The sequence below is a fragment of the Pararge aegeria genome, chromosome 21, assembly GCF_905163445.1.
Source record: "Pararge aegeria chromosome 21, ilParAegt1.1, whole genome shotgun sequence".
In the NCBI taxonomy this organism is placed as follows: Eukaryota; Metazoa; Arthropoda; class Insecta; order Lepidoptera; family Nymphalidae; genus Pararge; species Pararge aegeria.
This window is the reverse complement of record NC_053200.1, coordinates 15,464,794-15,491,815: the sequence shown is the minus strand read 5'-3', so window position 1 is coordinate 15,491,815 and position 27,022 is coordinate 15,464,794. Positions and strand designations below refer to the sequence as shown.

General features: G+C 35.9%; 2 protein-coding genes across 2 annotated transcripts; one reads left to right on the top strand and one right to left on the bottom strand.

Annotated features, from left to right (window-relative positions):
* Positions 1 to 2,351: 2,351 nt before the first annotated feature.
* On the top strand, positions 2,352 to 20,279 carry LOC120633472 (3-ketoacyl-CoA thiolase, mitochondrial-like). Its single transcript, XM_039903682.1, has 15 exons — positions 2,352 to 2,467; positions 3,824 to 3,990; positions 4,898 to 5,032; positions 5,562 to 5,826; positions 7,807 to 7,982; positions 8,801 to 9,001; positions 9,920 to 10,074; positions 10,447 to 10,522; positions 14,779 to 14,946; positions 15,602 to 15,733; positions 15,817 to 16,081; positions 17,431 to 17,603; positions 18,739 to 18,936; positions 19,699 to 19,853; positions 20,147 to 20,279. The coding sequence occupies exons 1-15, from the start codon at positions 2,446 to 2,448 to the stop codon at positions 20,226 to 20,228; spliced, it is 2,370 nt and encodes a 789-aa protein (XP_039759616.1). The 5' UTR covers positions 2,352 to 2,445; the 3' UTR covers positions 20,229 to 20,279.
* Positions 20,280 to 24,256: 3,977 nt separating this feature from the next.
* Positions 24,257 to 26,712, bottom strand: LOC120633511 (probable protein BRICK1-B). Its single transcript, XM_039903730.1, has 3 exons — positions 26,483 to 26,712; positions 25,570 to 25,652; positions 24,257 to 25,103 (listed from the first exon to the last, which is right to left on the bottom strand). The coding sequence occupies exons 1-3, from the start codon at positions 26,601 to 26,603 to the stop codon at positions 25,077 to 25,079; spliced, it is 231 nt and encodes a 76-aa protein (XP_039759664.1). The 5' UTR covers positions 26,604 to 26,712; the 3' UTR covers positions 24,257 to 25,076.
* Positions 26,713 to 27,022: the final 310 nt, after the last annotated feature.

The window sequence follows — 27,022 nt, the reverse complement described above, 5'->3', positions numbered from 1 at the left end:
TGGACGAATGTTGATTTTTTTATAAAAATATATTATTTTAAAAATGCTTATTGTTTTAATTTATGAAAATAGACCCTTACAGGTTAACCAGAGTCCGCGCGCTATGAGCCTTTTGCCGCCTTTTTTTTAAGGTTTATGTTTATAGACGAGCGCTTGACTGCAATCACACCTGATGGTAAGCAGTGGCGTGCACTTCATACACGCACGAAAGCACTGCATACCCTAAAATTGAAATATAGCCCGGATTTTTGCCATTTTTTGTAATTTTCCTGCTGTAAGCATTCCCTGGTAAGAAACCTAGTGCACGCCACTGATGGTAAGCGATGATGCAGCCTAAGGTGTAGCGCACTTGCCTAGAAGATGCCTGTTCACTCTTGATTTGAAGGTGCTCATATTGTAGGTACTGGGGAATATGGAAGCATTCCAGCACCTAGCGGGGCGGATCAGAAACGAAGATGCGAAGCGCTTCGTACGCGTCCGCGGTATATCGACCACGTGGGGATACAGATCCTTACGGTGCCTCGCGGTTCGATGGTAAAAAGGCGAGGGGGGCCTATATATCAAACCGCCGCCTCGCATATAAAACGTTAATAATTTGTAAAAAAAATCCAATTACGTTTGCGCTTTTTAGTAGCTGACTCCACTTTCTTTCGCAACTCGTGTTGAAGTGGGTGCAATCTGTGCGCTGGGTTCCACTGAAGGAGTAACCATTAGATATAGTCCACTTTGCAAAGATATATTACTAATCTGAAGAAGGTTCTGCTAAAGCATACCATGTAAATGGAGAAAATATATAATTTTGTTATCTTTTTTACGTACATGAACTAAGGTTTCGTGGTAACTTTCTGGTACCTACATTAGACGACACATAGAACAGTAATGTAAACATAAGTATTTAGGTACGCTAATTCAGTATCGATGTAGATCGCAGAGCGTCGTAATCGCATTGTCCGCGATACACTGTCCCGATGTAAATGGTATTTGTGTTTCCGCTGTAGGAAATTGGTCTTTATCTTCCCCACATTTTTATGATTATTTTCTTATTGTTTAGTCGCGAGGATTCAGTGACGACGAAGATAATGGGGCTGGCTGAAAAGCAGTGCTGCGCGTTTTAGTTTGCAGCTATACTGAGCCGGCTCCTTTGTAACACATTTTTTTTTATTTTTATACTTTAACAATTTTATTACACAAATGTAACATTTTACACAAATGTGTGACAATAAATACGATTTTTATTTCTTTCTTTCTTTCTTTCACATAGTTTAGTTAACTTGTCACATACATCCTTTAAGTATGTATATAGTAGGTATAAGTAAAAAAAGACAACCAAGCGTTTTTACTTACACCTGATTTCCAAAAACAAGTTAAATAAATACGTAATTCCTGAGAAAATCAATTAGTTTATTAATTTTGCTCTTCCTATTCTTACTTAAAATAGTCAATGAAAACGAAGGCAAAAAACGTCTGTCCCCCTCGTCGGAGGTCTCAATGCTTTCCATAATTTATTATATAATCCTACTATCCTAGCAATATTATAAAGTGTGGATATTTGTTACTCACTCACGCAAAATCGGCTAAACGGATTTGGATGAAATTTAGCATGCATGTAGCCTTTGGCATGGAAAAGAACATAGGCTACATTTTATCCTAATTCCTTAAGATGTTCCCGAAGGAAAATTTAAAATTGTTTACGAGCTAAACCGGGGTAAAACAGGTTTGAAATTTGGTATGCATGTCACATATGCTATGGAAAAGGACATGTACTTTCTATACGGATCTCTCAAATAGTTCCCGTGGTAAGATTAAAAATTGTTTACTTGCGAAGCTTTAGAACCAATTCTGAAGACAACGCAGACAAAGTCGCGGGTAGAAGCAGTTCTTATTATATATATATCTATTGAAAAGCTTGATTAACCATAATCCGCGAACAACAGCAAGTTCTGTATGATGATATATAAAATTTTTTGAAGCTTCATGCTGCACACCAATCGACAAGCGACGCGTCCTCAGGAGATACTTTACAATAAACGACTGCTAAGTAGGTAATTATTGTCCTAGTAAAGTTGAAATTCATTGTAAAATTGCACTGTTCCTAAAGATCTTTCTTATTTTCATGGAGTACCTTTAGCAAATTCAGCTAAATGTTTATATGTATATGATGGATAATAGTCTATATATGATATGTAGTATATAATTACGCGCAGTAACGCATTTTTCTATGCTAATATACCTATCCATGTAAAAACACTGTGATATACGAAAAAACTAATAAAAACGAAATAACAAGGGTTCAGGTACGGAATACTTAAAAGTACCTATCAAGATAGCATCGTGTTTTGCCACAAACGCAGCGAACCGGCTGCCGCGTGAACGTGTTGGCCTCGAGTTTTATCAGAGAAATTAGTGTTTATTTATATAATTCGTGTGCAATTTGGATTATAAAGAATGGCGGTTGCTATAAATAAAGGTGAGCACTTACCTATATAAAATAATGCATTACATTCTATTTCCTATACATTAGTTAAATGAAATACAGATAGTTGTTTATAAAAATCGTTTCACAACTGTGCTGTAGCACTTAGACTTCTGAGGAACTTTCGGTACCTACTCAGCAGTCCAAAGAGTATATAATCACTACGTCAAACATTATACATTTTAGTAACCACAGAACGAAATTCACCAACTAAATATACTTGAGCTTTTTTTTAAATTTATTAAAGTTAATTAACAGTTATGGGTTATTATTGAAATTCTTAATTAAATATAATGACGAGACCACAGTGACACACTTAAACAATAAAACGATTTTATTGAATAAATATTCAGTGTTGGGGTCGATGTCCAAGTAATCGACCTTGAAAAATGATAACACTGAACCAAGGTATAAAGATACTAAATTTTAAAAACTTTGTATTGAACGTCTAAATTATTTGATGACTATGTAATAATACTTATATAATCTTGTTATACCTAGTTACTTTCACTCAAATATTGCACTTCGATCACCAACTATAAAAGTGATACAAAAATATACCGGAAAAAAATATTACGGAGAAAAACTATAATAACAAATTAAATAATTAACAAATAATTTTTGTGGTTTCTTCCTTAAAACTTTTTTAAATTAAAGAAGCCGAATATAAGATTATTTTTGACAAAACTCTGCATCATCGACACGTTACCGGTCACTACCGGCGCGGTTTAGGCCGTAATTCATAAGGTTGGCCTAGTGCGGATTGCTAGACTTTGCCGCCAACCGCCTTAGGCATTTTTTTTTATTGTTCCACGTCAAGATAGCCCTTGAATGCATCAGTGTTGTTAGTCATTTATGATGCAGTCTAAGATCGTATCGAGGAAACCTGTGGATATGCTAGTGATATTAAACTCATACATATAATCGGTTTCTACGCGACATCATAAATCACCTAGCGGCACATTTTTGTTGGTGGGGTGGTAACTAGCTACGGCTGAAGCCTCCAGACCAGAGAAATTTTATAAATTATAAGATTCCAAACTTCCCCTGCCGGGGATCGAACCCGCATTAAAAAAACCTCAGCGCTCAACAACGCGCCAGGGAAATCGTCTCAAAATGCAGTTTTCCACGATTTTTTTCCTTCATTAAAGCGAGTAATATTTAATTGCTTAAATTAAAAAAATTACCGGTGCGTGACGGAGATCGAACTCAGCCTCCCCGAAGGCAGGTCGAAGCTCATTCCACTACGGTAACACTACTTTTATAACTATCCCGAGGTTAATCTACGTTTATTTGTTAGGTTCCTGGAGTTATAATTTTGTATAGTTTTAACCAGCCGATTTTTTGTAGGTGTATACATAGTGGCGGCTAAACGCACGCCGTTCGGCAAGATGGGGGGTATGCTGAAGAGTATCCATCCAGCTGACTTGCTGGCTGGTGCTGCCAAGGATGCCCTGAAGGCTGGGAACGTTGCTCCCGGAGCTGTTGACACTGTCAACATTGGGATTGTCAACGTGGTAAGCAATTTAGTATTATTATAATAGACTCTTTATTTTTATACCTCAACATTTACATATACAAAAATATAATAAAAACATAAACATAACGGAAGAAGTAGAGTACAAAAGGCGGCCTTATCGCTAAATAGCGATCTCTGCCAGGCAACCTGCGAATTAGGAAATAAAGAAGAGGAGAATAGACTGCTGGTGGTACTAGAGAAGTTAAAGTTAAAATATTGTCCTTTCAGAGAGAGAAAAATGTCTCGTGCCCATGCTAGTATTTGGGAGATGGACATGCGTTGGATGTTAGGATGCTTGACAATCAGTTCCGCTTTCAGCTCCCGAGAGATAAAATGATTGTTCAGTCGTTTAATGTTGGAAAAGAATCGAAAGAAATGTATATATTTAATAAGTGTGTAATGCTAATTTATTCAGTACGAGCTGTTGCCCGCGACTTCGTCTGCGTTTGATTTTGATGTGGCATTAAAATTATCTGCAGTTCTAAAAAAAATTAAAGTATTCAGTATCGCTATGCCTTAAATGAGGGGTTTGCTGCTGTCCGCTGAGGAGTTCTTGAGTTGTTTTCTATCTCCAACCAAAGTTTGGATAAAATTAAACACATATTATAACCTCTATAGTATAAAAATAAGTATTTAAATCGGTTATAATTTGTCGGAGTTATAGTGTAAAATCGTCAAGCACTTTCATCCCCTCTCTTAAAGGAACCGAGCTTAATGTCGGGATGAAAAGTATTCTATATTACTTCTAACACTTCGAAGAATATGTGTACAAAGTTTCATGAGGATCGGTTAAGTAGTTTTTGCGTGAAAGCGTAACAAACAGACTTACATTGACATATATAATATTAAGTATTAAGTAAGTAAGTAAGTATGAGTATGATTTCTAAATATTACTTTGTCTCAAGCTAAGTGGCAGCTCCGACGGTGGTCTATCACCTCGACACGCGTCGCTCAAGTCGGGTATTCCTCAAGAGAAACCCGCGCTGGGCGTCAACAGATTATGCGGCTCTGGTTTTCAAGCAGTCATCAACAGTGCTCAGGTGAGGAAGAATATGTACCATATTACCAACTATACTCGTAGTCTAGATGGTTTTTATTCAAATTGGCATATACAAGTGATTTAGCCCCAACACAAGCTGAACCCGTGTAATTGCATATTTACTTTAGCCTAAGGTTCCATTACCAAATAATGTAATTTCGTGTGAGAAAAGACCAAATTCTATGATTATTTTTTAATTCAAAATTGGAATTTACTTGATTGAAATCTCACCTGAATTTCTACACCTTTTACACAGGAAAGTGTCTTTAAAGTGGTTTTTAATGGGCTTGCGTAGACGATGACTTTTCGAGATTTCTGGTTACAAGTAAGTCCTTGACTGCAATCTCACGTGGTGGTAAGTGATGATGCAGTCTAAGATGGTAGCGGGTTAACCTGTTAGGGAGTAGGGTAGTCATACCCCTAATCGGTTTCTACACGACATCGCACCGGAACGCTAAGTATTGCAACGTATTGTCATACCCGGCCTACTGCCTTGGATTTTGGATACGAAATTTATTAATACCTTTCAGGATATACTAACGGGAGCAGCGCAGATTTCTCTCGCCGGTGGAACAGAAAACATGTCAGCTGTCCCGTTCGTAGTGCGAAACACCAGATTTGGTGCTCCCCTAGGCGTTAAAATAGAATTCGAGGATTCCCTCTTGAAAGGCTCTTTGGACACGTACTGCAATTTCACAATGCCACAGACAGCGGAGAATTTAGCTGAGAAATACGGTCTAGTGAGGGGAGAAGTGGACGACTTTGCATTACAATCACAGAAGAAATGGAAAATTGGTGAGTACGGGATGGTGACGAAGAATTTTGGCGTAGTATCAATCGTTTGTGCACCTTGCAACTTTAATCAATAAGTAAGCTGGATAATGGGAAAGAGAACTTCCGTATTTAGACTGATGTAATAATACTTCCTAATACTTAATTTTTGTTAAAGGTTAGTAATTATTGTAAAATAAGTTATTTTACCTGCAATTCTTGCAAGTAAATGATTCTAATTCTTTTATAGTTCTTAGTATCACTAATTGTCTAAATCATTGCATCAGTTCATCTATAATTGCTACTCCTTCATACTTGACTGTTTTTCAATAATATTTATACTTATACACAGTGGCGTGCACTTTATACATGCGCAGAAGCTTTGCCTACCATAATTTGTTTGGTATAACTCGAATAGTATTAGGATTTTTCTATTTTATGCCATCTTTCTGATTTATGCATACCATGGTCAAAAGCTATATGCACGCCACTGCTTATATACACGGTGGGAATTTCGGCAGCCTCTTTAATCTGTGCGATCTCAAATATCTCAAAACAATAATAAAAAGGTGTTCATCACTGCACCTAACTATGTATTACAATTTTAAAACAGCTGTTCGAAATTACATAAGATTGTGACAGAAAAGATGTGATATAATAAACAGACATAGTTAATGGCCACACATACCACTAAACTAAAACGACGGTAAAAGGCAATAATGCGGTTATACTGGACATTCGTGTCTAATATAAACTAATTCCCAAAAATACCAATCGCAACCGTATTCCAACATCGTTTGAGTTTAGTAAAATAGGCGGCCACCGACTACGCCTATTATTTAGATATTTAAAATATCTACCTATCATCATTTTTGGTCGTGCCCAATTTTATTTTTCTGAAAAAATATAATTTATCGTTATCGTTTTTCGACTTTGTTATTCCAACGGTTTCAGATAAATAACTAATCAAATCATAGATAACTAAATGCATTATATAGCTACATAACCACGCGAATGTATACAAAATTTTTCGTAATGACTAAGTACCTAACTAGTAGTAGTAATCAAATTAACTTTTTCTTAAATTTTGTCGAGTGCGGTGACATCTAGCACGTCACGATAGTTGCACTGATAGTAAATCTCTACATGAATATCTCATTGGTTCACTTGATTTTATTTATCCCCAGCGGGTAGCATTCACAGCAGGGCTAGCACGGGCAGGAGACAAAAATTGTATCCCCGATTATATCCTCTGACAAGTGATATAATGAACGTGTCCAGCTGCTAAAACACGGGAACATGGAATAGAAGCAGTTTACCCCCGCTTATTATTACATAATATATTATATATATTATTTGGATATTATTTCCACCTTACCTTAAAACCTTTCCCCGGGGAGATAATTGTCTCCAACACGGCTAGCATGGGACAATTATATCCCAAGGGAAACGATAAAAACTTATCTTCTCCCACAGCTTCATCAACTCGCAGAGCAATGGCGCACAAGTGGAAATATTATTCAAATAATATATGTGTATTCCATGTTCCCGTGCTTTATCAGGCGGACACGTTAACTATATCCCTTGTATCTCTCTCTCTCTATGGTCGTTCCTTCATCACTGAAGATCGTGGTCCTGGTGAGATCTCAACTTCGCGTTGGTAAACTGTCTCCATCGACTTCTGTTGGAGGCCATTTTACGATTTGATAGAAGCGGTCTGAATTTAATTTTTTCAGCTGGTCTGCCCATCTTGTTGAAGACCGGCCTCTAGCTCTTTTGCCCTTCCCATCCCTTTTATAATAAATAGTAAATAAATAAATATACTACCACAATGCACACATCGCCATCTAGCCCCAAAGTACGCTACGTTACATTGTTATGGGTACTAAGATAGCTGATGAATATTTTCTTGTCAGGGGATATAATTTTTTTCTCCTGCCACTGCTGGCGTATTTTATTCCAAACATGTGTTCAAATATACCAATTTTCTATCTATTTCAAAAGCACAAGACGATGGTGCTTTCCAAAAAGAAATTTCTCCGGTGATAGTGAAGCTCAAGAGACAGGATGTGACCATCGACAAAGACGAACACCCTCGCCCGGACACCACGATCGAAGCTCTGCACAAACTGCCCGTGCTGTTCAAGAAGGGAGGTGTGGTGACAGCTGGTAACTCCTCGGTACTTATCCCTTTATTTTTGTTAAAAAAAAACAGTTTTCAAAGTAAGATCCACTAACCTCTATTGCGTACATGCGTAGCATAACAGAGGTCAGAGACAGAGAACATATATTAATAATATACCAGACTCTTAGACTACGTTGCACAGATACATGATGCAACAGAGATATTTATGATTTGATAAACAAAATTAAAAAAACTGTTTTAGCAATTTTCTAAATGATCTAATTTTGTATCCATAATATTTATTAGTCCATAGCAGCCTTCTCAATACCCTAATTAAACCGTGAATTACTTCGGTCCTTCGCCTACTGATTAATTATTGTTCCGTGCAACTATAAATATACTGAAGCCTTGAAGGATAAGATTAAGTGGTCAAACTTTATTGTACACTAAATACAAAGCATTAGAACAAAAAAAAACACAGTTTAAATAAAAAAAAGCAAAGGTATTATAATAGGCGGCCTTATCTCTTAAAAGCGTTAGAGACCAGACCACCCTAATAAAGTACATGAAGTTAAGAAGTCTTTTGTTTTTAAATAGGCTGCCTCATTCCGTGAGTGATAATTCTTCTCTGGATGTCTTCAAGAGAAGATGGCTAAGTTATTTAGGCTAAGTTTTGCAAGTGTAAAATAAAGAATAAAAAAATTTAAGTACAGTACTTAGGTACATTAATAAAATACCTACTTGACCACGACTATGTGACCCCCTCCTGGCGCCAAAGCTGGATCCGCCCTTGGAGACATGGGTATGCAAACGGGTTTACGCTCACGTGAATTGCCCGAGAGTCCTAGAAACAACTTACTGACATGTTAACAGGGTGTAAACGATGGTGCCGGGGCACTAATCCTGGCGACCGAAGAGGCCCTAAAGCAACACAATTTAACACCACTGGCTCGGCTCCTCGGCTGGTCGTTTGTGGGCGTTGATCCGAGTGTTATGGGCATCGGGCCAGTACCCGCCATTCAACGGTTGCTGGCCGCTTCGAAGTTCACGCTAAACGATATTGATCTGGTTGAAGTAAGTAGTGGGTAGCTATGAGAGCTCTATTTTGTATTTCGAACCAGACAGACGGTTATAAAATTTTAGTTATGTATATATTCATAATTTCGTTGTTCAGTATTAAAAACATTTACAAATTGTAATCTATCTCTCTATCTATCTATATATATAAAAGTGAAAGTGTGTGGGTATGTTCCGTATAGGCTCCGAAACGGCTGGACCGATTTCAATGAAACTTTCAGGGAATCTCCGGATTGACCTGGCGAGTAATCCTGTATTCTGTTGATGCCAATTTTAATATAAAAATACTACAAGTTAACACTTAACTGCATTTTCACCTGGTGGTAAGTGTTGATGCAGTCTAGAATGGTAACGGGCTAACTGTTTGAAGCTAAAGTAGTTTTCTTTTACGCGACATCGCACCGGAACGCTAAATCGCTGAGCGCCACGTCTTTGTTGGTAGAATAGTAACTTGTCATGGCCTAAGTCCATCATACAAGATGCAATGCGGGTTTGAACCATTATTATGACATGCTAATGGTAATAACTGAGACCGGAGACTTCATATGTATTCTTAAGCACAGGATTGGACAGTACTGATATCGTAAATCTTGGCTGTCATTAAGAATTCCTCAAATCTAAACACCAAATACAATTTATTTTTATGGAAATTATACTCTGGACTATGTTACGTATGACTATGTACGGATGTACAGTATTGAAATTCAAATTCAAAATTTCTTTATTCATGTAGGCCTATCACAGGCACTTATGAAGCGTTCATACATATATGTTTACATAATTGTAAGGGGATGAATTCATTCTTATTCAACTAACGATATTTCTGGAACCCTTTTACTTGGCTTGTTATGTTTTAAGCGCCATGGCATTGCTTTGTACTTGACCCTGTCTTTAGATTCCATTTTTTTCGAGTAGATCAACGAAGCGTTCGCCGCTCAAACATTGTCATGTGCCAAAGAACTGAATCTGGATTTGAACAAGTTGAATGTGAACGGCGGCGCGATCGCCATTGGACATCCTCTCGCCGCCTCCGGTGCCAGAATCACTGCACATCTTACTCATGAACTGAGGTAGTATCTTTAACTTTACATGTTTTGTCTTATTATAGATGGTTTTTTTTAACTTATGGTAAGGTATGATTTGAGTTAAGTCGGTGTTCACTTTATTTGCTATGAAAAGGCCATTATGTTGCGACTTATAAAATCTTTACGAAGTATATCTTATTCTTAAACTAACAAGGCAAAATAAAAACTCATTTTGTGGACAATATAAAGGTTTCGTGTCCACTAATGTGTTTAAAAATAACATTAAATTAAAAAATCATTGAGACAATGTGAAATGGATGGCTTTATTTTTATCGAATTGTGTACAAATTGGCAGCAGAGTCAAGTTGAAAAAAAAGGCAAAGTCTGAACATTTAAAATCTTCTTCATATTTTACAGACGACGAAACCTGAAGAGAGCAATCGGTTCTGCCTGTATCGGTGGGGGTCAAGGCATCGCGGTGCTTCTGGAGACAGTCTAATTATTTTATTAATGTTAATAAATATAATATGTATTATATTAAGTAAGCTATACATAATCGTTATTTTTTTAATAAAAGTGTTATTGACGAATTAAAGATTATGTTTTTACCTAAGAAACCAAATCCTATTATTCTTGGAGTCACGAGGTAAATACAGTAGGTACTACATAAACTGGCCTATAACGTTTTTATGTACTTTTGATTGTTGTACTTAAAAAATAGCAAAAAGGTTTACAAGTGATCCCGTACTATATACAGGATGTTTGGTGCATCGTGTGCCAAATCGAATCTGATGATTGGAGGGGTCTTTGGCTATCTCTTCAGCCCTCGTAAAAAAATCTTGCTCAAACGGTTTTTTTTATACTGATTTTAAATTGTTTTTTTAAAAATTGTAAAAATTCTACATTTAAATTTTAATAAAAAATAAAGTTGTTAAGTATTAATTAATTTTCTTTTTAATCTTTAATTTGTAACGTTTTACGCTTCTTTTGAAACTAGAATTACACGCCAGCAACATCTAGTTTTTGTTTTACAGCCCCGCAAAGTTTTTTTTACGTAAAAAAATAAGCTTGAACGTCAACTTTCGGTTTTAATAAAAAAAAAACTAAAAGTGATCATGTTCTTCCAATTTTTTTAAAACATCTCTGGACTGTCCCCTTTCTAATGGTGTGCAATATGCCATGAAAAGTAATTAGTAACATCACTAATTTTCAAATTTTCTAAACTTGGTCGCAATTTTCTAATATTCAACAGGTGAAAGAAAAACAAGGGTTTGCGTAAATAACACTCACAATTCACAAGGCAGATGACATTTTCTGTCTCTTTCATAAAGTTATACGCCCGTTGTTCGTTTAAACAGGCAAAAATAGTTTTTTCACTCTAGTGAAGCGAAATCTATCTTCTATTCCTTTCTTGCATAGTGCAAACCTGTTTGAACCAATCGCGAACGGGCCCCGCGTCGCGTCGACACGGCGGCCATCTTATTTTTTAGTCGAGACATCACTGCCTCTGCTGCCTAACGTGTGTGCTAGCTTACTGTACTCCACGATTCTTTTATTTAGTTTTCGTTAAGTTTTGTTGTTTTTTGTTACGTTTTATTTACTTTTGGTGTTATTGTTAAACTTTGTTGACTTTTTTGTTGTTGCAATGACGACATACTCTAACGAGGAATATGCGGACATCATAATGGTTTATGGTGCAGCCCGTGGTGTCGCTCGTGCAGCGCAACGACTTTACCAGGAACGCTTTCCTGGTCGACGATTACCTGGCCGCAGAGTCTTCCAAGACACATACCGACGTTTACGCGAGACTGGGAGTGTCAATTTTCATGAACCAAGGGGACATGTTGTGCGACATAATGTTGAAGTGGACGAGAGAATACTGGCACTTTTTGAGGAAGACGACACAAGAAGCATTAGATATGTGGCGGCACAACTTGATATTTCAATATGGAAAGTGTGGAAAGTCCTTCGACAAAACGAAAAATATCCATTCCACGAGACTCCGGTTCAAGGTACGTAATTTAAAACCTTTGTTTGACGTTGCCTTTGTTTAGCAGGTATCCATAATCTTCTAGTGCAATTAATTACTGCTCAAGGGGAATTAAAAAGATTTTTGGTTGTTGCAGGTCTTGAGGGTGGCGACTTTGACAGACGAATGCACTTTTGTCGGTTTTTGTTACACACAGATGTGGATAATCCTGATTTTTTAAAAAGAATACTGTGGACTGACGAATCCAAATTTACCAGAGAAGGGATTCTTAACTTGCACAATTTACACCATTGGGCACCGAAACGGCAAAACCCACATGCCAAAAGACAGCAATCTTTTCAAAGACGGTTTAGTGTGAACGTTTGGGCAGGAGTGATTGGGAATCAGGTAATTGGACCGCACTACCTGCCTGATAACTTAAATGGCGATAATTATTTAGAGTTCCTGCAAAATGATCTGCCGGAATTATTGGCCGAGGTGCCCGTGTTTAATGAAGATGTGCCCATAGTATTTCAAAATGACGGCTGTCCCGCGCATTGGCGTTTAACTGTGAGGGAATACCTCGATAATGTGTTCCCCAATTCGTGGATTGGGCGCGATGGGCCTATTGCATGGCCTCCACGTTCCCCAGACTTAACTCCGTTAGATTTTTATGTCTGGGGACGTGCCAAAGAGCTAGTATACGCCACAGAAGTCCCAACGAGGGAGGTACTAATACAACGCATAGAAGCGGCCTTCGGTACAATTAAGAACGAAATACGGCTTCGGACTACAACTGTAACAATACGTCAAAGATGTCGGGCCTGCATTCGAAACAGGGGTGAACAATTTGAGCAGAATTTGTAAAAATTATGAAATAAATGTTTCAAATGCAATGTATTATTTTTATTTCAAGTAAAACCTACGAAATTTAAAAATTTTACCTGCTTGTGAGTTTTATTTACGCAAAAACTTGTTTTTCTTTCATCTGTTGAATATTAGAAAATTGTGACTAAGTTTAGAAAATTTGAAAATTAGTGATGTTACTAATTACTTTTCATGGCATATTGCACACCATTAGAAAGGGGACAGTCCAGAGATGTTTTAAAAAAATTGGAAGAACATGATCACTTTTAGTTTTTTTTTTATTAAAACCGAAAGTTGACGTTCAAGCTTATTTTTTTACGTAAAAAAAACTTTGCGGGGCTGTAAAACAAAAACTAGATGTTGCTGGCGTGTAATTCTAGTTTCAAAAGAAGCGTAAAACGTTACAAATTAAAGATTAAAAAGAAAATTAATTAATACTTAACAACTTTATTTTTTATTAAAATTTAAATGTAGAATTTTTACAATTTTTAAAAAAACAATTTAAAATCAGTATAAAAAAAACCGTTTGAGCAAGATTTTTTTACGAGGGCTGAAGAGATAGCCAAAGACCCCTCCAATCATCAGATTCGATTTGGCACACGATGCACCAAACATCCGGTAGTATCATTGACCTATATTACTGGTTTGTTATAAAATAACGTAGGTATGGATTTATAATCATCCTAACGTTAAATTTTGACCTTATGAAAACTTTACATTTTGGTTAGCGTTCAATACCCATTCAGAAATCGACTATGTGGCTCTTTATAATACCTTATTGCCCACGACTTTAGCTGCGTTTTTTAAAAGGTATATAAATCCCGCAGAAAACTTTAGTTTACCCGGAATGTTTTATCACCAGGATGCAATATATCTCAATGCAAAATTTCAACAAGATCGCTTTAGCTGCATTGCCAATTATTGCTTCACTAGCTGACCCGTGCAACTTCATTGCACCAAATCGGTTATTACCGGAAAACACAAATAAAATTATATTTTCTAAAAATAATCGTAGCTAGATCGATTTATCGCTTCCGAAACCCCCTGTATACTAAATTTCATGAAAATCGTTGGAGCCGATTCCGAGATTCCAATTATATATATATATACAAGAATTACTCGTTTAAAGATATAAGATTATTGGTAAATTAAGGCTACAGATTTAAAACTCCCGGGAACTTTACTCTGGTACTTCTCGGAGATAAAAAGTCCATCTCCAGAAAGCATGATCATTAAAATCAGTGTAGTAGTGGCTAAATATAGGTGACAAACAAACAGACTATTTAGCTTATTTAATATTTGTAACAATGGATGAACTCAATTTAAATATTTAAGAATATGTGACGGAAATTCTTATCTCGCTACAAAAATATTTATATACTCAAACAAATAATGATCGGAGATCAAAGCGGTGATTAAAATAGGTATTTATAATCTAGTAGTAGTTAATAACCTTAAAGTTGTTAAATACACGTAACTGATAAACTTGTTTTGTTAGGAATACGCGGCGTAATATGACGACAAACGGTACAATTTACATAACATATCTTATTTAAAGTGTTACAAAAGATATTTTTGTCGTATGAATTTTTCGATAAATTATCAGTTACACGGCTATTGCCATGGCACTCACGCGTAAAGGTGAGTTTTTGGATAAGATATTAGCTACATGATATTTCGATTATTATCTTGACTTTGCATCGCAACTATTGATCAATTCTCGATAAATTGATAACAATTGATTTATTGATGCTATTTAAACACTAGCGTCAGTATTTTAATCATTTGTTTTTTTTCTGTCAAATTACGAAGATGCTTCGAAGTAACAATTTGCACGTAGATCATGACAAACAAAGTTTCTGTTTTGGTTTACACTATGCTGCCACAGACGAATAACCTAATATCGCATTTCAGTGATTTTTGTAGTTGCCGCCAAAAGGACGCCATTTTGCAAATATGGCGGTTATCTTCAAGAGTTGCCATCTTCGCATGCCTTTGCTGCTGCAGCTAAGGCTGCCATAAATTCTGCCAAGTTAAACTCTACTTTGGTAGATTGTACTGTAATTGGAAACGTTAATTTTGTAGGTACCTGTGTAATTTTTTTAAAGTATTTATGAGGTTGCTAGATTTATTGCAAAGACCACCAAAAAAAGAAAGAACAAACACTAAATGTCTTCATGATGTTCTTCTTGTTTTGATATAACTAAAGTCCGGGTGTTTATTTTTGTGAACAATTTCTGCCTATTACATAAAAATAACTAGGTTTCATGGTTTCGTTTCATCACAATGAAGCGATGTCAGGAGTTCTACTAAACCAATTTTCGTTTGCCTTCGATCTGCTAAAGCGGTTCACTAGTTTTGCGTGATGCGCTTACAAACAAATGAACAATCATTTGCAATTGTATAGATAGTAACATGAAAAAGATTAATTATGAATGTGAACGGTGATAGCTCAGTGGGAAGCGGTGATAGCCTAGTGGGTATGACTTTGACTTAACTTTCGGGGGGCCGAGTTCGAACCCCAGCACGCACCTCTAATTTTAAGTGATGTGCGTTTAAGCACATTTAAAATATTACTTGCTTCAACAGTGGAGGAAACCTACATACCTGAGAGTTCGTCATAATATTCTCAAAGGTGTGTGAAGTTCACACATCCGCACTGGGCTCATTGTAGGAGGAGACCCGTACCCTGTATGGGATTATATGATGATGATGATGAATCTTCTTTTATTTCAGCTTAGCCAATGCGATGGAGGTAAAACGCCGAGATATTGTGGACTTTATTCAGGAGTTCCGATTGAAAAACCAGCGTTAGGTGTCAATAAAGCTTGCGGTTCTGGTTTACAGGCTCTCATAACTGGCTCCTTGGTAAAGTAATCCACTAATAAGAACAAATTTTCAATACAACAATGTTTTGTAACAATATCATTCCAATTGAAAATATTTTTTAGGAAATCTCAACAGGTTCGGCAAAGGTATGTCTCACTGGGGGCACAGAAATAATGTCTTCTCTTCCATTTTTGGTACGAAACGTTCGATTCGGATCTTCTCTTGGAGTATCATATAACTTTGAAGACCACATCAAGGGTCAGGTTTTGGACAGCTACACTGATCTCACATTGCAGAAGTTGGCTGAAATCGTCGCGGAAAAATATAGAATAAGTCGTGAAATGGCTGACGATTTTGCTTATAAAAGCTTTTTAAAATGGAAAGCAGGTAAGACCATTTCATACTATTTTTAAGAACATTTCATATTATACGAGCTATGTCTGGTCTACTCTTTTATATGGATGAGAAACATGGATTTTAAAGAAGGAAAGTTGTAGATGGTTGCAAGCGTTTGAAATGTGGTAATTACGAAAAATGTTTAAAATATCATGCAGACAATTCATCTCAAAGGTTTAAGTATTACGAAGGGCCAAATGCTAACGGAAACTAATGACAACCCTCATACAAAGGAAGGTTTCGTTTTTCGGTCACCAACAGAGAGGATCCCTGCTCGAGTTTCAAAGTTATTCATTAAAGGGAAAATTACCGGGAAAAGAGCACCTGGGAGCCCGAGGTAGAAGTGGTTCGACGATTCGACGCAATTGAAGAGGATGGCACATCATCGTTCGATTTTCCACCGGTTGACCTCCGAACTTCAATATGAAGATGGCACCTAATTATTATGATGATGAATGATGATGATATTATTTTTCCAGTTCCAAATTTAAATAAATTAAAACGAATTTCTAAAATTCAAGTATCTGCAAGACCGGATAAAATGGTGATTTCTTATTAGAAATGATAATGTAGTTAAGACCTGTCTTATAAAGTAAACCCTCTTTTTGTTCCTTTTTGGTCAAAGCTATGAATGTTATGGAAATAACATTTAGATAGAGATTTTTTTTTTAATTTGTTGTATCGCAGTTTTTTTTCTTAAACATACTTTACAGTAAAACGTAATGAAAAGATGGTTTATATTACAAAACAAGTGAGGAAAAATGGAGTGTAGATACAAAGTGGGGTAGGTACCTATTTTGGATTGATTTATACCTATTAGGATTCCGTAGTACATTAATTTAATCTCATAAACCTTACATATATTTGATACGACATCACATTATTAAACTTTGTATTTTATACTTTTCTCTCCATGCAAGTTTATTACTTATAAACCCTTCTCTTGAATCACTTCAAGTTTAAAATAAAAGTATGACCTACAAACAGCGGGAGCGACTGTTTTATACTTTGACAAAGTGATAATAGATGGTGATAACGAAAATAACACACGGCTAAGTTTGTTGTGGACTTCTTTTTAGACCAGGGCGCGTATGGAACCCTCGTAGCTTTAGTTTGAAGTTTACGAATGTACTCACTACTATGTACACATTTTGTATGAAATCAATGTATCAAAAGTGCCTATTTGAATAAAGAAATATTTGACTTGACTTTGACTCAGAAAAGATTAATTGAAAAAGATAGATGGAATAAAATCTTCTCCAGACATTGTTATATATCTAGACTGTTACAATTTATGTAAAGATTTTCTTAAATTATTTTTAACAAACTTGGCTTAATAGTAGCTCCATCGAAAATTCTACAAGAAGAGTTGACAAGTATATCTGTGCCATTTAAGAAGACTGAGATTATCGTGGAGAGAGATGAACTTGATACCAATTCAGAGTTCAACAATTTTCTCAGTGCTCCAACCATTTTAACGGACGGAACTGTTGTCACGGCTCTTAACTCAGCGGTAAGTATGACAATTACAAATATTTGAGCCGGTCCACAATCGTTTTGAAAGGCAGTGCGGGAATTTCACATTATTTTACGTCTAATAAATAAATAATAATAAATAAATAAGTATCTACACTACGACAATACACACATCGCCATCCAGCCCCAAAATAAGCGTAGCTTGTTTTATGGGTACTAAGATGACTGATGAATATTCAATAAATACTTATAAAATACATATACACCCAGACACTGAAAAACATTTATCTTCATCACAGAAACATTTTCAAGTAGGGGGAATTGAACCCACGGCCTTGGACAGAAAGCAGGGTCGCTACCCACTGCGCCTATCGGCCGCCAAATCTAATGTATCTAATGTTCTAAACGATCACCATAAAATGGGAAAATGGGAAAAAGTTTGTCAGCTTGCAACATTCCGCGGGGTAAAGTGATACGTGCGCGAGGCGAGGTACTGCATACAATATTGGCTGAATATCACCATATTATGGCTAGTGTTAAATATTGAGGCAATCTTATTTGAAAGTGATAAAAGTACAAATGGAATATGTTAAATTGGAGCGTGTTATCCTAACTCGAAGCGAGTCAGATGTTTGGTGTTGCAAGTTGCAACGCGTTGGGTATTTATCGTTTTGTTTAGAGATCAGGGGATGCGTCGAATTAACGGGTATAAAATATGTATACAACGTGTTACCGAATTATGAAGTACTGTGGAAGGGTGCATAAGAATATTTCATAAGGAATCACCCTGTAAAAATATTAAATCAAAAGAAGCATACTTATTTTTCCATACAAACTAACTTAAAATATTCTAAGTGTTTACTTATGACAACCCTATTGAAGATAAAAGACCGACACGCACATCTACATCTACGCTACGCGACGCGTACTTGATAAAGTGACAGAAGTCACTTGAATTTAATTTTGCATGTGATGTTGGGGCTGTGTCCGATGTTTTTCAGTAAAAACTATGGCAGTGGTTTACTCAAAAACTATTAGGTTTTCGGTTTCACATAAAAGTCTCAGGGACAGTTCATAGTCTACTTACCTCTAAAGACTGTGAAGTAATATTTCGGTTTTCTTTATTATTTATATTTAACTAAATTGCAATAAAAGAACGTGGCTATTGTCAGGCACCAGCCGACGGAGCAGCGGCATTAGTGCTGTCTGACGAGGAGTCCACGCGGAGTAACAATATGACGCCACTCGCGAGGGTGGTCGCGTACTCTTGCGTGGGCGCTGACCCAACCACGGGGCTCGGAGCGGCGGTGGCTATACGGAGACTGTTAGATGTTACAGGGATACGGGTTGACGAGGTCGACTTGTTTGAGGTGAGGTCATCATCACCTGGCTATTATTGTTCTACCGCGGGGCAAATGAAGGTATGGACATGGTCTAAGTCCACCACTATTATGTAAGCGTCAATGGCTGTTTTGAAAAAAAAATTAAGGGCCCTCTATAATCGCTGCAGGAGCCAAAACTATTATATTTTAAATATCTTTTTCATTTTTGTCAGTCTGTATCTTGCTCGCCATACATTTTTTTAGACAGTTCATCAGAGAGATAGTTCAGCACGGCTAGCATGGACAGAGACAATTCTATCCCTGGGAAAAGGATAAAAAAGTATCTTCTCCCATAGATTTATCAACTCTCAGAGCACTGGCGCACGAGTGGAAACTTAAACGTAATTTTGTCACCTGCCTGTGCCCCTCAGAGAGTACGCCCATTGGGATTACACATCCCAAGGGACAAGACAAGGGACTGTGTATTTTCCTAAATACACAGTCCCTTGTCATGTTTAAGATTCTTGAAAGTACCTATTAATATTAATATACTGCATACATACATATATAACTGCCATGTTTATCAAATGTTTAGTATGTTAGTCTTCGGATTACGAGGTCCTGCGTTCGATTCATAGGTTGGGACAAAAATGGTTTTCGACCCGAACTTTGACGATATATGATAAAGCCCACCAAGCCACATTAAAGTATCGGTGTGGGTTTAGGCTCTAAATCTCTCTATCCTGGAAGAAGCCAACGTGAAACGTTAATAGAATCGCAATAATGACTATTAACTATATTTATTTTCAGATTAACGAAACATTCGCGACACAAGTCCTAGCCACGATAAAGGAGTTGAAATTGGAAGAGAACAAAGTGAACATAGGTGGCGGAGCCCTGGCACTTGGACACCCGGTGGCGGCCAGCGGAGCACGAATGGCTGTTCATCTTGTACATCAACTTAAGTATGACTTTGTTTTTATTTTGCAAGTCCAAGATATACATTGCAACAAAAAAGAAAACATTCTTAAGTATAATAATATTGTTTGTCTTTCTTAGTACTTGTGTATTTAACTTTACAACATTTCGTAAAGTTAAAGTTCAACATTTCTTAAATATAGTTCAACGGGTACATACCACGATATTATTTTTGGATTTGTCCATATTTCAACCCAGTTTTATGGATCGATTTAAGAAATTTCGCATTGTTATTCCGGTATCGTAGTATTATTGTATAATTATATTGTATTTATTTCAGTCGTGGTAATAAGAAGCGCGCTATAGCGGCATCAAGTTGCGGAGCTGGCCAAGGAATAGCTGTTATGTTTGAATCCATTTAAGTTAACGAATATGGTTATCGCCATCATCTCACTGCCGTGTAATTCTCATGTAATTTACGCATCAAAAGTGCCACCTATGGGCACTAAATAACCTACTTGAATAAAGATATTTTTGACTTTGACTTTTGCTGCAGTACATCAAAGTGGCCAAGTGCAGATTGGTAGACTTCTAACGCCCTTGGGAACATTATTTTACCGATATTATAAATGCTTAAATTAAGAACTTCCGAAAGGAAAGCCGAAGCATTACCCACTAGGCGATCATCGCTTGCATATATGCGCAAAAACACTGCCTATCCAAAAACTGAACTCATCGAACTACTAACACCATCTTTCTTCTTTATACCTACCTTGGTGTATAAATCCTGTGCTTACCTTGTTTATGCATCGCTTTCTCTGCCTGCACAGTTAAATTTCAAGAGTATCAACGTTTTACCTATATTTTACTTTCAACATACCGTGTAGCGTTAAAAGCTAAATATAAAAATGATTTAGTTATTAACTTGGAAGAATATTTTATATAGTATACTTAAACACCATAGAAATCTTAGTAACAAGACACGAGAAAAGTTGTGTAAACCTATTTACGCGTTATCTTGTCGCCGCAAACGAGACTCGAAGCACTCGAATTTTAACAAAACATTTGTAACAGGTAGCGACTTTATTGTTACTTTAGCACGTGCGCGTACGCATAGTGGTACGGCCGCTGGGAGCCGTCTTTTGGTGACAAGTTCTTTCTATAGATCAAGTGCTAAAGGGATTTTCTAGTGTCTTGTTATTAATATTTCTATGGATAGCTCCAATAACTTCATTATCATAGTTTACAATCTCATACTGCATAACTAACATTGCTAAATAAATAAAATAAATAAATAAATACAGGATGTTTGGTGCATCGTGTGCCAAATCGAATCTGATGATTGGAGGGGTCTTTGGCTATCTCTTCAGCCCTCGTAAAAAAATCTTGCTCAAACGGTTTTTTTTATACTGATTTTAAATTGTTTTTTTAAAAATTGTAAAAATTCTACATTTAAATTTTAATAAAAAATAAAGTTGTTAAGTATTAATTAATTTTCTTTTTAATCTTTAATTTGTAACGTTTTACGCTTCTTTTGAAACTAGAATTACACGCCAGCAACATCTAGTTTTTGTTTTACAGCCCCGCAAAGTTTTTTTTACGTAAAAAAATAAGCTTGAACGTCAACTTTCGGTTTTAATAAAAAAAAAACTAAAAGTGATCATGTTCTTCCAATTTTTTTAAAACATCTCTGGACTGTCCCCTTTCTAATGGTGTGCAATATGCCATGAAAAGTAATTAGTAACATCACTAATTTTCAAATTTTCTAAACTTGGTCGCAATTTTCTAATATTCAACAGGTGAAAGAAAAACAAGGGTTTGCGTAAATAACACTCACAATTCACAAGGCAGATGACATTTTCTGTCTCTTTCATAAAGTTATACGCCCGTTGTTCGTTTAAACAGGCAAAAATAGTTTTTTCACTCTAGTGAAGCGAAATCTATCTTCTATTCCTTTCTTGCATAGTGCAAACCTGTTTGAACCAATCGCGAACGGGCCCCGCGTCGCGTCGACACGGCGGCCATCTTATTTTTTAGTCGAGACATCACTGCCTCTGCTGCCTAACGTGTGTGCTAGCTTACTGTACTCCACGATTCTTTTATTTAGTTTTCGTTAAGTTTTGTTGTTTTTTGTTACGTTTTATTTACTTTTGGTGTTATTGTTAAACTTTGTTGACTTTTTTGTTGTTGCAATGACGACATACTCTAACGAGGAATATGCGGACATCATAATGGTTTATGGTGCAGCCCGTGGTGTCGCTCGTGCAGCGCAACGACTTTACCAGGAACGCTTTCCTGGTCGACGATTACCTGGCCGCAGAGTCTTCCAAGACACATACCGACGTTTACGCGAGACTGGGAGTGTCAATTTTCATGAACCAAGGGGACATGTTGTGCGACATAATGTTGAAGTGGACGAGAGAATACTGGCACTTTTTGAGGAAGACGACACAAGAAGCATTAGATATGTGGCGGCACAACTTGATATTTCAATATGGAAAGTGTGGAAAGTCCTTCGACAAAACGAAAAATATCCATTCCACGAGACTCCGGTTCAAGGTACGTAATTTAAAACCTTTGTTTGACGTTGCCTTTGTTTAGCAGGTATCCATAATCTTCTAGTGCAATTAATTACTGCTCAAGGGGAATTAAAAAGATTTTTGGTTGTTGCAGGTCTTGAGGGTGGCGACTTTGACAGACGAATGCACTTTTGTCGGTTTTTGTTACACACAGATGTGGATAATCCTGATTTTTTAAAAAGAATACTGTGGACTGACGAATCCAAATTTACCAGAGAAGGGATTCTTAACTTGCACAATTTACACCATTGGGCACCGAAACGGCAAAACCCACATGCCAAAAGACAGCAATCTTTTCAAAGACGGTTTAGTGTGAACGTTTGGGCAGGAGTGATTGGGAATCAGGTAATTGGACCGCACTACCTGCCTGATAACTTAAATGGCGATAATTATTTAGAGTTCCTGCAAAATGATCTGCCGGAATTATTGGCCGAGGTGCCCGTGTTTAATGAAGATGTGCCCATAGTATTTCAAAATGACGGCTGTCCCGCGCATTGGCGTTTAACTGTGAGGGAATACCTCGATAATGTGTTCCCCAATTCGTGGATTGGGCGCGATGGGCCTATTGCATGGCCTCCACGTTCCCCAGACTTAACTCCGTTAGATTTTTATGTCTGGGGACGTGCCAAAGAGCTAGTATACGCCACAGAAGTCCCAACGAGGGAGGTACTAATACAACGCATAGAAGCGGCCTTCGGTACAATTAAGAACGAAATACGGCTTCGGACTACAACTGTAACAATACGTCAAAGATGTCGGGCCTGCATTCGAAACAGGGGTGAACAATTTGAGCAGAATTTGTAAAAATTATGAAATAAATGTTTCAAATGCAATGTATTATTTTTATTTCAAGTAAAACCTACGAAATTTAAAAATTTTACCTGCTTGTGAGTTTTATTTACGCAAAAACTTGTTTTTCTTTCATCTGTTGAATATTAGAAAATTGTGACTAAGTTTAGAAAATTTGAAAATTAGTGATGTTACTAATTACTTTTCATGGCATATTGCACACCATTAGAAAGGGGACAGTCCAGAGATGTTTTAAAAAAATTGGAAGAACATGATCACTTTTAGTTTTTTTTTTATTAAAACCGAAAGTTGACGTTCAAGCTTATTTTTTTACGTAAAAAAAACTTTGCGGGGCTGTAAAACAAAAACTAGATGTTGCTGGCGTGTAATTCTAGTTTCAAAAGAAGCGTAAAACGTTACAAATTAAAGATTAAAAAGAAAATTAATTAATACTTAACAACTTTATTTTTTATTAAAATTTAAATGTAGAATTTTTACAATTTTTAAAAAAACAATTTAAAATCAGTATAAAAAAAACCGTTTGAGCAAGATTTTTTTACGAGGGCTGAAGAGATAGCCAAAGACCCCTCCAATCATCAGATTCGATTTGGCACACGATGCACCAAACATCCGGTATACTACGACAATACACACATCGCCATCTAGCCCAAAGTAAGCGTAACTTGTGTTATGGGACTACGATAACTGATGAATATTTTTATGAATAATATACATAAATACTTAGATTATACATATAAACACCCAGACACTGAAAAACATTCATGCCCATCACTCAAACATTTTCCAGTTGTGGGAATCGAACCCACGGCCTTGGGCTCAGAAAGCAGGGACGCTGCCTACTGCGCCAGTCGGCCGTCAAATAGTATAAATACCGCAAGTAACCATCTTCGTTTTACAGGAGGGCAAGAAAACGCATTTTCTAGTTTAACAACGCTTATTACACTGTATGGACTCAACATGTCTATTATTATGATATTAAAACAAAATAATTCAATTATTTACATAAATTATATTAAGCAAATTAAAATTAATAATATTACAAAGTAGAAATCTTAAAAACTAAAAATAAATCTTATAAACAATTTGATAAAACACAGAAATTATATTTATACTGTTGTTTCAGAGTTGAGTGGTAATTTTAGAGATGATACTGATTGATGTTGCAAAACTAAATACATAAAATATTTCTTTTAAATAGGCCTACTAACTTTAAAAGTCTAGACGGCCTGTTCATATTGTCTCTACTATTTCGGTTTGAAAAGCAGCATCTGCAGAGAAGAAAGCTGGCAAGAAACTCAGCAGTAGCTATTCAAGCATGAACATTTTCCAATCCATAAATACTATTCTAACTTGTGACAGAATAAAGCAAATCACCTGTTTCCTAGCAACTTTTACAGTACAAAATTATTTCTGCACTTTTTATTTTATACTTTTGATATGGATGAGGTTACTTACATGTAAATACTACACCATATGTACATAGCATGCCATTGTATATATGGTGTAGTTGAAAAGCAGCATGTCTGCTTTTGGGCATTGCAAGAGAAAACATCCTGTATTGGTTCCTAGAAGTTATTGCAACCCTACGGGCCTACACATGTATATATCTATATTTTGGAAGGGTGATGCTCTTTATAGCTTACTTTAGCCTGGTGACCTAACTCTATTGCACCATCTCTAATTTATCCCTCACTCTGGCCAAAAATATTAAAGTAACAAAAAGAACATTATAGTTTCTAATGTTGAAAGTCTTGGTTATCATGATTATAACATTGTTTTTCAAAAGATAAGGCAGTGTGTAGATCCAGGAGTATTTGTAGGAATAATTGTGTGTCGTAACATATCAAAGATTAATTATTTGTTTATTCATTCCTTGAAAGTTTATGTCAGCGTTTCTCCTTTTGTTACCTGTAATAAATGATTATAATTAACTGATATATAATTTGCTGTTAAAATATTATTGCTTCCTCAACAACACACAACACAATTCTGAATTAATAAAGTATAAAAAAAAATAGATGCTTATTTGAATCATATCCTGAAAAAATTTACTCATTTACAAAATTGATCCAATGTATTAAAATTTTTGTTTGTATCAGGTGACTCACATCACCTCACATTTTGTTCTTCTAATTAGATTTCTACTTTCTAATTTAATAATAATGTATTTCAATTCATTTCAGGCTGCATGTTGTTTTAGACCTGCATCACATGCAATTCTATCTGATTAAATAATTAAATAATGATAATTGCCCGGATAATTCTGAGGCTAAAGATAATTTTGATAGATTTAGGATAGTGGAGACTGAATTAATGAGGACATAACTCTTTATATTGTGTTACTCTCAAAACCAATGTGATATACATTACTTACACAAGCTTCCAGATAGTCAATCTTCCTTTCCAGAGAAGTTAGTTTCTCATTCAAGGTTGCCAGACGTGACCTGCAGGACATATCTGAAAGCACTTTGGCATGATTACTTAATTCTTAAAACCAAAGCCTATAACAGTCAACTGCTGCAATGCATTAAAGCTTATGAGATCACAATGATTCACCACATAAAGACTTTTCCTATCTTAACCAGACAGATAGATAGAAAGCATTACAGCTTTCAGTACATCAACAAGTTGCATTGAATAATAATTCTCTATTGCAAAGAATGGACTCTTACAAATTTAATTATTGATCTATTGAGTGAAGTGTTTCAATATTTGGTTTATGGGTAGATGTTTATTGATGAAATTCATCCTCCGTTGTACCTACCAGCCGGGAATGGACTGGTATTATATATCATATGCCTAGCATATATAACCTATATACTTGGAAAAGCTATAGGCAATATTTTATCATTGTTATGATCACATTAACTGCTTGACATCCACTGCTGGACATAGAGTTTCCAAATCCATAGTCCTGGATCACTTGTTTACAGCGTTTGACTTGCTTAAGTTATCTTGTCAACCCTGTTGGCAATTTTTGGGTGAAAATAGGGTACACAACAGCTAATCTTTGTTATATGAAAACTAACACATTCTTAAATGTTAGTAATGAAGAATAAACTTGTATATAGACTAAATACTTATACTTTTAAACTAAATAAACTATATTTTAACGTTTTAGTTTTAAACTTTACCATCTGTTGTAATGAGGGCAGACCAGCCAGAACTTTTGTTACGTTCTCACTATCGAATAAATCGGAGTGTGCATTATAGGATGGCTGCAATATGTTAGATGTGTAAATAGAACAGTCAAATAGTAAAACTTTTGAGAAAAAACTGTTACTTACCAAATGAATTGAGGAAATCGGTAATTTTCTTTATGCTTCCTGTAATCACTTCTATGTACTCTCTATTAGCCCAATCTTGCTGGATTTGTTTTTGGATTGTTTCACGTGGTGGGGTCGACATTTTCCTAGAATTTAAGACGTTTTACACAGGATTTTGGTTCTTTGCTCTAGAAATTTTAATTATTCCAAAAATATTTTGTAAATACAGATTGGAAATGTCAATTGACGAAATTGTCACAGAGTACACATTACTACTTAGTGTTTACAGTTTATATAACATAGTATACTTTCACCACAGTTTTCAAAATTCAAATTCTATTTTAATTATAATAATAATCATCTCTTTATTTCAGGCAAAGCCCATAGTAATATTAACTAACATATAAAATAACAATATTAGAGAAAAGGAAAAGAAATAATCAACAATATACAAAATCGAATTAAAATTAAGATTGCAGTTTAAATTGATTAAAATGGCATGTCATAAATATAAAATTAAAAAGATAAAATAGAAAAATAAAGAATTACAATGAATAATGA

Excerpts from the sequence above, each read along its gene's own strand:
- LOC120633472 (XM_039903682.1), top strand. The coding sequence starts at position 2,446 with ATGGCGGTTGCTATAAATAAAG. Across the intron at positions 5,033-5,561 it reads CAGTCATCAACAGTGCTCAG|GATATACTAACGGGAGCAGC; the intron begins GTGAGGAAGAAT and ends AATACCTTTCAG. Across the intron at positions 16,082-17,430 it reads CTTTTTAAAATGGAAAGCAG|TAGCTCCATCGAAAATTCTA; the intron begins GTAAGACCATTT and ends TTGGCTTAATAG.
- LOC120633511 (XM_039903730.1), bottom strand. The coding sequence starts at position 26,603 with ATGTCGACCCCACCACGTGAAACAATCCAAAAACAAATCCAGCAAGAT. Across the intron at positions 25,653-26,482 it reads CGATTTCCTCAATTCATTTG|ATATGTCCTGCAGGTCACGT; the intron begins GTAAGTAACAGT and ends AAGTGCTTTCAG. Across the intron at positions 25,104-25,569 it reads TTGACTATCTGGAAGCTTGT|GTAACAAAAGGAGAAACGCT; the intron begins GTAAGTAATGTA and ends CATTTATTACAG.